Source organism: Oncorhynchus gorbuscha, linkage group LG01 (assembly GCF_021184085.1).
Source record: "Oncorhynchus gorbuscha isolate QuinsamMale2020 ecotype Even-year linkage group LG01, OgorEven_v1.0, whole genome shotgun sequence".
Taxonomy (NCBI): Eukaryota; Metazoa; Chordata; class Actinopteri; order Salmoniformes; family Salmonidae; genus Oncorhynchus; species Oncorhynchus gorbuscha.
The window spans coordinates 32,591,264-32,606,537 of NC_060173.1; the positions used below are offsets into that span (position 1 = coordinate 32,591,264).

The 15,274-nt window shown below is 42.6% G+C and overlaps 1 protein-coding gene across 1 annotated transcript in view; it reads right to left on the reverse strand.

The window, feature by feature from the left end:
* LOC124042687 (mucin-17-like) overlaps positions 1 to 6,855 on the reverse strand; it is a 50,173-nt gene extending 43,318 nt beyond the window's left edge. Inside the window, exons 1-2 of the mRNA XM_046360815.1 lie at positions 5,798 to 6,855; positions 3,438 to 4,385 (exon numbers count right to left, since the gene is read on the reverse strand). Coding sequence (XP_046216771.1) covers positions 3,438 to 4,385; positions 5,798 to 5,941 — 1,092 coding nt within the window. The 5' untranslated portion in view covers positions 5,942 to 6,855. The remainder of the gene's footprint in view (positions 1 to 3,437; positions 4,386 to 5,797) is intronic.
* Between the last annotated feature and the right edge of the window lie 8,419 nt (positions 6,856 to 15,274).

Sequence of the window (15,274 nt, forward strand, 5' to 3'; positions counted from 1 at the left end):
TAACCAGGCATCCTCTACTGACGGGATGAGGTCAAAATCGTTCCAGGTCGATAATGTGTCCTACATAGCTGACTGCCTGCACTCACAATTCCAATGGCCCCTACTGTAAATAGTAACAATAATAATAATTTATTTCACATGCAAAAGGTTTTCAGACCCCTTGATTTTATTCACATTTTATTACCTTACAGATGTATTCTAAAATGGATAGAATTGTTTTTTTCCCTCATCAATCTAAATACAATACCCCATAATAACAAACCAAAAAAAGGTTTGTAAATTTTTTTGCAAATGTATAAAACATTTAAAACTGAAAAATCACATTTATAGAAGTATTCAGACCCTTTCCTCGGTACTTTGTTAAAGCACCATTGGCAGTGATTAAAGCCTTGAGTCTTCTATGATATGACGCTACAAGCTTGACACACCTGTATTTGGGGAGTTTCTCCCAATATTCTCATGCTCCTTCAACTTGGATGGGGAGCATCCCTGCAAAGCAATTTTTTGGTCTCTCCAGAGATGTTAGATCGGGTTCAAGTCCTGGCTTTGGCTGAGCCACTCAAGGATATTCAGAGACTTGTACCGAAGCCACTTTTGCGTTGTTTTGGCTGTGTGCTTAGGGTCGTTGTCCTGTTGGAAATTGAACTTACGCACCACTCTGAGGTCCTGAGTGCTCTGGAGCAGGTTTTCATCAAGAATCTCTCTGTACTTTTCTTCGTTCATCTTTCCCTCGATCCTGACTAGTCTCCAAGTCCCTGTAGCTGAAAAACATCCCCACAGCATAATGCTGCCACCACCATGCTTCACCTTAGGGATGGTGCCAGGTTTACTCCAGACGCGACACATGGCATTCAGGCCAAAGATTTCAATCTTGATTTCATAACACCAGAGAATCTTGTTTCTCATCTCCACATAGGAACTCTGGAGCTTTGTCAGAGTGACCATCGTGTTCTTGGTCTCCTCCCTGACCAAGGCTCTTCTCCCCCGATTGCTCAGTTTGGCTGGGCGGCCAGCTCTAGGAAGAGTATTGGTGGTTCCAAACTTCTTCCATTTAAGAATGATGGAGGCCACTTTGTTCTTTGTGTCCTTCAATGCTGCAGACATTTTTTGGTACCCTTCCCCAGATCTGTGCCTCAACACAACCCTGTCTCTGAGCTCTACGGCAATTCCTTCAAACTCATGGCTTGGTATTTGCTCTGACATGCACTGTCAACTGTGAGACCTTATATAGACAGGGGTGTGACTTTCTAAATCATGTCCCATCAATTGATTGCACCACAGATGGACTCCAATCAAGTTGTAGGAACATCTCAAGGATGATCAATGGAGACAGGATGCACCTGAGCTCAATTCGAGTCTCATAGCAAAGGGGCTGTATACTTATGTAAATAAGGTATTTCTGTTTTCTATTTTTTATAAATTTGCAAACATTTATAAAAATCTGTTTTCACATTGTCATTATGGGGTATTGTGTGTAGATTGATGAGGATTATTTTTATTTAATCCATTTTTGAATACTTTCCAAACGCACTGTATATACTGCTTTTCTAGACATCCAAAGCGCTTTTACATAGCAAGGGGGAAGCTCACCTCATCCACCACCAATGTGTAGCACGCACTTGGGTGATGCACGGAACCAATATACGGCAGAACCCTCACCACACATAAGCTATCAGGTGGAGAGGTGAGGAGTGATATATGCCAATTAGGAATGAGAGGTGATTAGGTGGCCGGGGTTAACATCCCTACTGTTACAATAAGTGCCATCAGATTATTTTGTGACCACAGTGAGTCAGGATACCTGTTTAACGTCCCATCTGAAAGACAGCACCCTACTCAGGGCAATGTTCCCATCACTGCCATGGGGCATTGGGATCTCCTAAGACCAGAGGGAAGCGTGCCACCCCCCACTGGCGCTCCAACCCCACCTCCAGCTGCATCTGGTCTCCCGTCCAGGGACTGACCAGGACTGACCATGCTGAGCTTCAAAGGCAAGCCAGCAGTGGGATACTGTAAATGGTCAGAGGACCATCAGGTCTACATACATGAGCTTGGTGATTGTATCTGTTTATCTGCTCTCTGATAGTGATTACCGCCCTCCTGAGGGAAGCACGTAATGCAGGCTATCAGACCAAAGGCCACTTGTGGAAAAGTTGACCATACCTCCCACTGCCTCCTGTAATGGTACGAGGCCTCTGTGATGGTACGAGGCCTCTGTGATGGTACGAGGCCTCTGTGATGGTAAGAGTCACAGGTCTGCATTCCACTCACAAACATAGCAAGCTCTCCATTCTGCAGATTTCTAGTGTAGACCACTATCATGAGTCTATACTGGCATCACGTGAGATCAAGTGGCCTTGGACTGTCCTTGCCAATCTACCCTACAAACAGTGTGCATTGAATTACAGAGTCAAGTGTCAAGTCCTTTTGTGCTGCAGATAACCTAGAAGACGGAGTGTCCATGTAGAGCACCACCCAACACGGTGTTCCCTGACAGTGTAGCGCAGTCTGGGGATAAAAAGGCTTTGTCTACAGCAGCTTTCGACCTATCACAAACCCGTGTCATTACCGCGCCAGCATGGATTTAGCTGTGAATATCTCACTAAAACCATTATGCTGAATGCATCTCTAGCAGAATCCATCACAATGCATATAAGCGAAGGTATAAGATTCAATCATAGCCAGGCATTGGGGAACCCAGCACAGTGGTCTGGAATTACACTTGAAGGTGTGTGCTTGCTTTAGTTATAAGCTTTGGGTCAGAATAGTGCCTCTGGAGAGATAATATATAATTGTGTGCATTCACCAGATTGATTATTGTGCTACAGCCTTGCATCCGTCTCTACACAGTGAAGCAAGACTAGCTTTACTCTGCTCCAATGAACATTGATGATGAGAGATTTGACAGAATTACTCATTAAGCAAGCCAGTTAAAACTCTCTTAGAGATAATCACATCCTCAAAATAGCTTGCTTTATAACCATCATGTACACCAGAGTGCATCTGAGTGGCAGTGATCATGTAGGCCTTACCCACGAATGACTGTGTAGAAATCAGAACTTAGTGTGACGTGGGGCCTGTTTACATGACCCTTTCTGAATCCCAGTCTCTGGCTCAACGCATGATCGATTGCAAAATTGCAAATGAATGAGTCGTCAGCATCAAATTGTAAGATTTAACAGCTTGTAGTAAAGTGGTGGCAGCTAATTAATATTACCTAGCATTATATTGCACTATATTGACGCGGTCAATTTTGAGGGGATTGTGACAGTGAAATAGCATCTTCTAAAATATTATAGTGACACCACAGCACCAATGGGTCTACATAGGTTAATGGCAGCATTGCCAGGGCATAGGACTGTAGATGTGAAAATATTGTTATACTATTAATCAATAAATACAGCCACAGAGCAGTGAAAATGATACAGCCATCTTACCTCGGTAACATGTGGCATAGGGTTAAATCCACAGAGGTTGCAGACAGTGTTCTTGCATTCTGTGCAGGTGTTGTAGTTGGGAGGGTCCTTGGAGCCCTTGTTGAATTCCACCTTGCAGAGTGGACAGGTGGACTGGCCTGCTTTGGGAGCTGGTTGGGAGGATGCTGCTCCATTTGGCGGCTCTGATGGGAGTTTGTCCACTTTGGCCTGTACTGATGGGGGAAACGTGGCCTGCTGGGGTTGCTCTGCTTTATTCTCCTCTGCTCTCTGAGCAGCAGGTGGTTTGATCTCCTTTGCAGGGGGCATCTTGGGAGAGGCCTGGACCGGTGCAGACACCTTGGGGGAAGCTGGGGGTGTGAAGCGGGGCTCATCATGAACAGCTGAGGTGATCAAAGTGGATGCAGAGCTGAAGATAGAGGAGCCAAAGCCAAACATCTTCCCAGACACTGACTCTTCAGGCTTTGAGGGGGCAGGCTGAGATTTAGGACCACCAAAGTCGAAGAAGCCCCCTGACTCCTGCTTGGTGGGCTGGGCCTCTGGTGGCACAGCTTTGGCAGGAGAGGCTCCACTTCTTTGAGGCTTCCCAGGCTCCTGCTGTGTGGATGGGGAAGCATTACTCTGCTTAAGCCCAGATTGGCCTGGCTGCTCTGGTGGTTTCTGAAGCCCTGATGTTCTCCGGTTCTCCTGTATTGTCTTCTGAGCAGGAGCTGAGCTGGCAGGTTTCTGGGGGTCTGCTGCTTTAGCAACCTCTGTCTTGGGTGGCTGTGTTGCTGATGTAGCAGGTTTCCTCTGAGGGGAGTCTGGTGTTGGAGTGTCTTTGTTCTGTGGTGCACGAGATGTAGAGGCTTTGTTGGGTGAAGGCTGGGGCTTCATCTTAGGGGGTCCAGGTGGGTAAGAGCCTCCGAGTGCTCTCTGCATCTGGCAGGTCAGACATAGCCACTCCTTACCCTGCAATGGAAATCATGGTTTTAGCATCATATACTGATTTTCTTTAACAAAACACATCTGTGAACCATTATCATGATCAAGGTTATTTTTCATGGTCTATCTTTTGTTCTAAATTCATACTAGTAGTACATAGTGGTTTTAATTTATTGTTCAAAATATGTGAATATTAGAATAACATTGTGTCTTCGTTTTTACATTACAGGCAATTACCCTCCTACCATGTTAATGACTGTAGTGAGCATGCTGACTGAACTGTCAATAAATCAGATTACTCTCTTGAAGCAGCCTGCTAAGTGGTAACTAAAGTCAATATTCTGACTGATCAAATCAAGTTGGCCAGGCCCAATTATGCTCAATTCCCCACTGTACAAAAACATATCTAAATAGTTTGACATAGAATGTGATTCATAGTACAAATGCTACAAGGTGAACTAAGGTCAAAAATAATATATTAGGCCTACTGTTAAATAACTGATAAATTACTAACAATATACAGTACCAGTGTCACGCCCTGACCTTAGAGATCCTTATTTATTCTCTATGTTTGGTTAGGTCAGGATGTGACTCGGTGGGAAAATCTATGTTTTCTATTTCTTTGTTGTTTTGCCGAGTGTGGTTCCCAATCAGAGGCAGCTGTGTATCGTTGTCTCCGATTGGGGATCATATATAAGTTGTGATTTTCTGTTTGGTTTTGTGGGGTGTTATTTTCTGTTTAGTGTCTGTGCCTGACGGTACTGTTCGCTTTCATTTTTGGATTTGTTATTTTTGTTTGAATGTTTCTTGTAAATAAATATCATGAACACTTTCCATGCTGCGCTTTGGTCTACTCTTCCTTCCACCGACGACGAGTGTTACAACCAGTCAAAAGTTTGGAAACAAGGGTTTTTCTTTATTTTTAAAGAAAAAAACATAGAGGATGCCAAGGGTGGCTACTTTGAAGAATCTCAAATATAAAATATATGTTGATTTGTTTAACACTTTTTTGGTTACTACATGATTCCATATGTGTTATTTCATTGTTTTCATGTCTTCACTATTATTCTACAGTGTAGAAAATAGTCCAAATAAAGAAAAACCCTTGATTGAGTAGGTGTGTCCAAACTTTTGACTGGTACTGTATACTTCAGCAATAAGGCCCGGGGGTGTGGTATATGTGCAATATAACACGACTAAGGGCTGTTCTTACGCGCAATGCAGAGTGCCTGGTATATTGGCCATATATCACAAACCCTCGAGGAGCCTTATTGCTATTATAAACTGGTTACCAGACTAATGACATCAGTTAAACTAAAAATTTTGTAATATCTGTGGTATACGGTCTGATATACCATGCCTTTCAGCCAATCAGAGTTCAAGAGTCAAACCACTCAGTTTCTAATGTTAAATATATACTGGAATTAATCTCTACTTACACCCGAGTCAGGAGGACTGAAGCCACACAAGCTGCAGACGACAGTCTTACACTGTGTGCAGGTGTTATGGTTGGGTAGCTCCTTGGTGTTCAGGTTGAGTCCAGTAGTGTTACACACTGGACACAGGTGTTTAGATCCAGCCATAGGTCCAGCATTAGACTGAGTCCCAGGTTTACCAGAAGCCTGCTGCTGTGGTGTAGTCCTGGGGGAGCCCTGCTGCTGAACTCCAACCTTAGGGGACCCTTGCTGTTGTGGTCTACCCTTAGAAGGGGCTTGCTGTTGAGCTCCAACCTTAGGTGAACCTTGTTGTTGGGGTCCAACTTTAGTAAGAGCCTTGATGTTGAGCCCCAACTTTATGCGAACCTTGCTGTTGGGGTCCACTTTTAGCAGGGGCTTGCTGTTGAGCTCCAAACATAGGCGAACCTTGCTGTTGTGGTCCACCCTTAGGAGCTTGTTCTTGAGCCCCAACCTTAGGTGACCATTGTTGTTGTGGTCCACCCTTAGCAGGGGCTTGCTGTTGAGCCCCTACCACAGGGGAATCTTGTTGTGGTCCAGCTTTAGGAGGTCCTTGCTGCTGGAGGGCTTGTTGTAGTCTTCCTTTACCAGGTCCTTCCTGTTGAGGCCCACCTTTATGAGGTCCTTGCTGTTGAGTTCCACCCTTATCAGGGGCTTCCTGTTGTGGTCCACCCTTAGCAGGGGCTTGCTGTTTTGGTCCACCCTTAGTGGTGGCTTGCTGCTCGCTAGGTTTGTCTGCTTGACCAGCCTGGCCATTCCCCTGGAGCTGGGGTCCTCCCTGTTTAAGAGGTGCCTGGTCCTGTTTCATATGTCCCTGCTGCGGGGCCTTCCGAGGGCCAGGGCCTGACCCAGGCTGCTGAGTGCCTGCTTTCTGTTTGTCCCCCTCCGCATTATCCCCAAACAGACTTCCTCTGACAGCAGAAGAGACGGAGCTGAGGGGATTCGCACCACTTAAAAAGTTAGAGAACATGGCAGGTTCCTCCTCGCTGGACTCTACAGAGCTGCCTGAGTCAGAGCAGGAGCTGTCCTCTCTCTTCTCTCCTGCAGGGGCCTGGGGAGGAACTGGGGCTGGGGGTAGGGCATCTACTGCCCCACTACTGCTGTAGCTGCTACTACTGCTACTGTTGCTGCTGCTGCCTGGGCTCTCCTCTGGTTCAAATTCTACACCAGACTTCCTACAGAAACGATAGAGAGGGAGACGGGGGGGAGAGAGAGAGAGAGAGTTAAGGTAGAGAGTGTGGAAGAGAGGTGGGGTGAAGGTTAGGGAGAGAGAGCATGACAGAAAAATAGAGAGAGAGAATGAGAGGAATCTGAGCATATTTGTAATGCATTTACAATATTCTGATTTCACATGCTACCCCAGGCAGGCAGAGGATGGTAAACAAATATATTGGAAAATAATGAGAACACAGGGAACATAATGCCATTAATGCCTCTGAAATCCGTTTGTTATTCCCTCTCTGTATCCTGATACACCTCATATCCTGCATAGAAAATACACATATTAATAAATTGCTACATGGCTATAGCAACAGATTGTCAATGCAGAGAGAGAGAGAGAGAGAGAGAGAGAGAGAGAGAGAGAGAGAGAGAGAGAGAGAGAGAGAGAGAGAATGTTGTCTAATGTCAATCAAAGTGAATATTGGAACAATATTTCTACGATAGGAATGTTAGGAATGGTCAGTGGGGACCTAAAGAATAATCATGTCATATTGTTCATTATTTTGTGATGTTATTAAAAACTGTATGAGCCAAATACTGTAACTTAGAAACACATTCTAGCTTTCAAGTTTCCATCCAATATGATGTTAATACAATATTAAGAACGATGGAACTATTTTTGTTAAGATATGAATGTGATTTTGGTTTTCTAATGAGATAATATTTTGTCATGTCCATTGCATATGAACTAAGCCCCTAATGCAGAACCGCTTTTCCGGCCAGTGCTTAAAAGGACTCGCTAAGAATTGAACATTTTCAGATCAGCAGATGGATAACGTGAGCTTAACTTTACGAATGGTTGAAACTCTAAGACTCAACACGAGCTGAAGAAGATAAAGACCTTAAGATTTCCAGTCTGCAGCTGGCCATGTAAAAGTGGTCCTAGAACTTTGACTGTCTATCCGAGAAAGGAAGGAGAAGATCCCATCTCAGACAATCATTGGTGCATCTGAAGAAACATCCACTTCAAGCCGGAGCAACTCAGAAGAACATTGTGACCTCTGGTGGACAAGAAGAGCCTTACACCCATCGAGCCACTTCCCACTTCAGAGAGCCAAAGGACAAAGACATCTACACATAAATACATTATATTACTTACCCAAATGGGCGGTGAGCAAAGCAAATGGGCGGTGGTTCATGAGCAAAGTATTATTATTACTTTGAGGGTAATTTCCAAATGTACGATAAGTTTGACTCTCTTTGTCTCTCCCTCTCTTTATCTACCCCTCCCTCTCCATATGTGTAACAAGCTGTCATATCTTATCAGTAAATAAATAATTAAACACATTTGTGTAGAACTGAATAATCAGAAAAGGCTGGTGTTCTTGGGGATTCCAGAAGTCTGTGACTTGCAGAATGAGACTGATATGAGGTAATGATTAATAAGTGACTGTTATCGATATATAACATATATATCTTATATATATTTAGAGTTTAATTCGGGAGACGCTAATTTGTTAAACAACTTCTTTCGTAGTGCCCCAAATTCCTAATGACTTAATTGTTACCTGATTAATTTAATCAGGTAACAATTAAATATAGTTAGTTGATTCGAATAAATAACAGTCATCAGATTAATGAAAGTCACATCACGACTACAGCATGCCTATGAGTTATTTTGCAAACATGTTATCCACAACATGTCTTGTCTTATGAACTGTTATTTTAAATAATTACATCATGGATATGAATAAATTATTTATATATACACTACTAGATTACTAACATATATATATACTACTAGATTTGTGTTTAGAAGCCACCACGCCTCAATCTTGGCAGTTCCCCACCAGTGGCAAAGCTATTTTGGAAGCTATAGAAATGTATTTATTAATGTCTACACTTCTTTTTGCCATGTTTATTATACTACAGACACCTTAATACATACTTTAAAATGTTATTATGTCAGCTGAACATAAAAATGTAAAATGAAAAAATATATGAAAACATTTTTCTTAAAGTATAATATTTAGAACGTACTAATGTTACTGTCCCCACTACAACAAAATACTTAAATATACAGTGGGGAGAATAAGTATTTGTTACACTGCCGATTTTGCAGGTTTTCCGACTTACAAAGCATGTAGAGGTCTGTAATTTTTGTCATGGGTACACTTCAACTGTGAGAGACGGAATCAAAAACAAAAACCCAGAAAATCACATTGTATGATTTGTAAGTAATAATTTGTATTTTATTACATGACATAAGTACTTGATCACCTACCAACCAGTAAGGATTCCGGCTCTCACAGACCTGTTAGTTTTTCTTTAACCTCTTGGTGTTAGGGGGCAGTATATTCATTTTTGGGAAAAAAAACGTTCCCGTTTTAAACGGGATATTTTGTTAGGACAAGATGCTAGAATATGTATATAATTGACAGCTTTGGATAGAAAACACTTTAACATTTCCAAAACTGTAAAGATATTGTCTTTGAGTATAACAGAACTGAAAAATCCAATCCGGAAGTGCCCCAGGTTTTGAAAGCGCTGCGTTCCAAAGACCCTCTATTCAGCTGTGAATGTACCATCAACAAGCTTACGCTTTCTACGCATTCCCCAAGGTGTCTACAGCATTGTGACGTAGTTTTCGGCATTTCTGTTGAAGAATAGCCGTAGGCGGCCACATTGCATAACTGGTCACATGGTGGCTCCGAGAGAGATTCTCACGTAAAATACAGAGGTAGCCATTACTCTAATCGGTCCTACTGAAAAGCGAATTGTCCCGACGGATATATTATCGAATAGATATTAGAAAAACACCTTGAGGATGGATTCTAAACAACGTTTGCCATGTTTCTGTCGATTTTATGGAGCTAATTTGGAATCTTTTTTGGCGTTGTGGTGACCGCAATTTCAGGGCGATTTCTCAGCCAAAAGTGAAGGACAAACAGAGCTATTTTGCCTACAAAAATAAGATTTTGGGAAAAAATGAACGTTGGCTGTCTACCTGGGAGTCTCGTGAGTGAAAATATCCGAAGTTCATCAAAGGTAAACAATTTAATTTGATTGCTTTTCTGATTTCCGTGACAAGGTTGCCTGCTGCTAGCATAATGCTATGCTAGGCTATGATAAACTTACACAAATGCTTGTCTAGCGTTGGCTGTAAAGCATATTTTAAAATCTGAGATGACAGTGTGATTAACAAAAGGCTAAGCTGTGTTCCAATATATTTCACTTGTGATTTTCATGAATAGGAAGATTTTCTAGGAAGATTTATGTCCGTTGCGTTATGCTAATTAGTGTCAGATGATGACAACGGTCCCGTTCACAGGATGAGGTGTCACTACAGGTTTAAGAAGCCCTCCTGTTTTCCACTCATTACCTGTATTAACTGAACCTTTTTGAACTCGTTACCTGTATAAAAGACACCTGTCCACACACTCAATCAAACAGACTCCAACCTCTCCACAATGGCCAAGAACAGAGAGCTGTGTAAGGACATCAGGGATATAATTGTAGACCTGCACAAGGCTGGGATGGGCTACAGGACAATAGGCAAGCAGCTTGGTGAGAAGGCAACAACTGTTGGCGCAATTATTAGAAAATGCAAGAAGTTCAAGATGACGGTCAATCAACGTCGGTCTGGGGCTCCATGCAAGATCTCACCTCATGGAGCATCAATGATCATGAGGAAGGTGAGGGATCAGCCCAGAACTACACGGCAGGACCTGGTCAATGACCTAAAGAGAGCTGGGACCACAGTCTCAAAGAAAACCATTAGTAACACACTACGCCAACATGGATTAAAATCCTGCAGTGCACGCAAGGTCCCCTTGCTCAAGCCAGCGCATGTCCAGGCCCGTCTGAAGTTTGTCTGGATGATCCAGAGGTGGAATGGGAGAAGGTCATGTGGTTTGATGAGACAAAAATAGAGCTTTTTTGTCTAAACTCCACTCGCAGTGTTTGGAGGAACAAGAAGGATGAGTACAACCCCAAGAACACCATCCCAACCGGGAAGCATGGAGGTGGAAAGATCCTTCTTTGGGGATGCTTTTCTGCAAACGGGACAGGACGACTGCACCATATTGAGGGGAGGATGGATGGGGCCATGTATCGCGAGATCTTGGCCAACAACCTCCTTCCCTCAGTAAGAGCATTGAAGATGGGTCGTGGCTGGGTCTTCCAGCATGACAACGACCCGAAACACACAGCCAGGGCAACTAAGGAGTGGCTCCGTAAGAAGCATCTCAAGGTCCTGGAGTGGCCTAGACAGTCTCCAGACCTGAACCCAATAGAAAATCTTTGGAGTGAGCTGAAATTCCATATTGACCAGCGACAGCCCTGAAACCTGGAAGGATCTGGAGAAGGTCTGTATGGAGGAGTGGGCCAAAATCCCTGCTGCAGTGTGTGCAAACCTGGTCAAGAACTACAGGAAACGTATGATCTCTGCAAACAAAGGTTTCTGTACCAAATATTAAGCTCTGCTTTTCTGATGTATCAATTGCTTATGTCATGCAAATGAATTACTTAAAAATCATACAATGTGATTTTCTGGATTTTTGTTTTAGATTCCGTCTCTCACAGTTGAAGTTTACCTATGATAAAAATGACAGACCTCTACATGCTTTGTAAGTGGGAAAACCTGCCAAATCGGCAGTGTATCAAATACTTGTTCTCCCCACTGTATGTAAAGCTTTCCTTGAAACATTAAATTGAAATACTTCATATGGAGGACTGCTCCTTCTGGGGAGTTCCAATATGGCCGACCGGTGGCTTCAAAGCCTTTTATTGGCCAATACATAGCATACGCAATCCTGGGTTAATATATATCATTGACATACTTGTTGTGGCACACGGATGTAAAATATCTCGGCTCAAAACAATGATCATTTACACTTAAAAATGTTGCGTGCATTCAGCTAAGGCATTATTGATTGCGTCTCCATTGTTGTTTTTAGGCTTTCAGCGCCATGGACAGCAGCACAGAGCCACGGCTGTTGATCACAGTTTCATACAAGGCATAGCCAAATCCAAGTTCTAAGGTTATAACCACATTCATATAGACAGAAATATAGCACATTCCCCATAGGCTTAAAAATGTGTGCCCTTTATAGCCCCATCAAATGTGGAATAAATACTTTCACCCAAAATACAGTATTATTGTAGAGGAGATCCGAGTACACACACACACACACACACACACACACACACACACACATTCACATTCAAAAAATAACGATTCCTTTACATTACCAGCTAAAATATTGCAATTAGATTACACATACTTTGATTACTTATTGGATTACTTTTAAATTCACAAATCATGTTTGAGAAAAAATACATTATAACACCTTTCTGTTTACTCAATGACATTCTATTCAGCATTGAAAAAGGGCGCAAGTTTAAGTTTGTTTCACTTGAGCGAGTCCGACCACAATTCAGAGACCAGTACGCACACAAAAATGGTGCTTCCTCAGGGGTTCTTTGGGAACTGTGATCCAATTTCAAATAAAATCCAATTTATTTATATAGCCCTTCGTACATCAGCTGATATCTCAAAGTGCTGTACAGAAACCCAGCCTAAAACCCCAAACAGCAAACAATGCAGGTGTAAAAGCAAGGGGGCTAGGAAAAACTCCCTAGAAAGGCCAAAACCTAGGAAAAAACCTAGAGAGGAACCAGGCTATGTGGGGTGGCCAGTCCTCTTCTGGCTGTGCCGGGTAGAGAAATAACAGAACATGACCAAGATGTTCAAATGTTCATAAATGACCAGCATGGTCGAATAATAATAAGGCAGAACCATACAGACCCAAATAACCCTTTGACCCTTTAAACTTTGAGAATGAGAAAAGTTTTTTATAGAACCATTCTCCATAAAGGTTCTATAAAGAACCATAAAATGGGTTCTATATAGGCCCAAAAAGAGTTGTAACAATAGTGGAACCCTTTTTGGTGCTATATAGAACCTTTTGTAATGGTTCATTATAGAACCTTGGAGAAGGGATCTTTATAGCACCATACAGGTTCCATTGAGAACCTTATGAGCATGGTTCTTTATAGAACTTTCAAAAAAAGAACGATTCGTTTTTAGTGTGTATGATTACACACCAAATGCGTTTGATGGATCCTTTTTGTCTTGATGGCTCATTCATTCCCCCCTCCTCTCCCCTGTAACTATTCCCCAGGATGTTGCTGTAAATGAGAATGTGTTCTCAGTCAACTTACCTGGTAAAATAAGGGTAAAATAAAAATAAAGAAAATTCAAATTAAACTAATGCCTCTTAAGGGGAAAGTAATCAAAAGGTAACTAAAAGTAATCTGAATACATTACTGAGTTTGTGAAATCCCCAAATTACATTTCTGATTACAATTTTGGACAGATAACTAGAAGGATAACTATAACGGATTACATTTAGAAAGTAACCTACCCAACCCTGCACACACACACACACACACACACACACACACACACACACACACACACACACACACACACACACACACACACACACACACACACACACACACACACACACACACACACACACACACACACACACACACACACAGTCAATCTGGCGCTCTCTGAAGAAACACTTCCGGGCAGGGGACAGCAAATGGTGCATGCGAACTGAATGCTGATATGGAAATATTATTTCCATACTTAGCTAGGGGAAAATATTATAGTAAAGACATGGCAGTTGCCAATGCAAGGTTAACTAGCCAAACTGGTGCTATAACCTATTATTAATTTCAGCCTGGTTTCATAAACTAGACGTAACATAATAAACAAAAATCCAGGTCACTCAAATTAACATGATAAATTAAATTTGATATGGTATGTATTAATATGTGAATGTCCAATATCCATTTTGTATGTTACGAATTAGAATGTGTATGATGTTAAGAATTGCAATGTCAGTATGGGGTATGTGTAGGAGCCCATCTCCCCTGCATCTGGTCTTGATTAGCATCAGTCAGTCAGACAAACAGACAGGCTCTATTACAGGCTACTCTACTTTAGGCTACACAACGCAATCCGCATAGTAGAGTAGGCTACCAGGAGGCTACCTCCAGACTGAACCCACTATATGCCCACTATATGTCTGTTAGATACCTCTCTAACGCACAGAAAGCTGGTTCAAACTCAAATTCACCAGCTCTGCAAGCGTCAAAATACGTTCGTTAAACACCAAATATGAAGTTTCGCATAGCAACTATCTTCATTTACTCACGTTACGGCTGGAATGTACTTCCAAAAAAATGTACTAATTAAAATGTATAAGCAACCGAAAAAATCATCTTCGCACCTCTGCCATGCACAGGTCGGAAGTCTGCAACAGCTCAATATATTGGAGGTGCCGGCATTTTTTTCGGTTGCTTGTCAGTTTTAATTTAGACCTTTTTTAGAAGTACATAATGGTTATAACGGGAGTAAATGATGATAGTTGCTCAGCAAAACTCTATATTTGGTGATCGACGAACGTATTTTGATATTATAATGCTTGAAGAGCTGGTGAATGGGAGTTTGAATTGGAGCTTTCTGGGTGTTGAGAGACGTCTCTAACCCACAGATACTGGTTCACCGCCATACCTCAAATATGACAGCTCTGAAACCAAGGATCATCGCGGTCGTGAGATGAAGTAACCCATTTGCTCATCAGTTTCTCGCTCGGTGCGCCCTTGACATTCGCCCCAATCTCGTAAAAACTATACCCTATAAAATGGGTCGGAAACGCCATCATCCTGCGGACACCAGAGAGAGAGAAACCACCTGCCATCAGAGATATCCCCCGCGGATAATCCAGTACAGTATCCCTCCTCCCCTTTCCCAGCCCAGCATCATTCAACCTCCGCGGTCACAATGTCAAACAGATGTGTACAGCACACGGTTCTCTGAAAAAGACGACGCAAATGCTACCTTTCGTGGCTTTGGCTCTCACGTGCCAGATGTCTCTCCCCATCTTGACTCAGCCCTCCTCCAGTAGGCTCCTCTTTGTCGGTTTCTGTGGTCTGACAGGCTGGCTGCGGAGGGATGGAGGGCAAAGAGCGGCGCGAGTCTACAGCATCCACTGATTCTGCCTTCCTGAACACTGCGCATGCGCCACCGTATGACAGCCAGGTGGTCACGATACATCACGAAGGAAAATTTAAATTAAAGGGACAAGGAGATTTATCCGGCAGTAACATATAGACGATAAAGATCCCCACGTGTATCACATATCATATGTTTGCATTACTCATCAAAATGATTTGGTTTTGTTCATAAATGCGATAAAAATAGAAATGCGTTATGTTTGG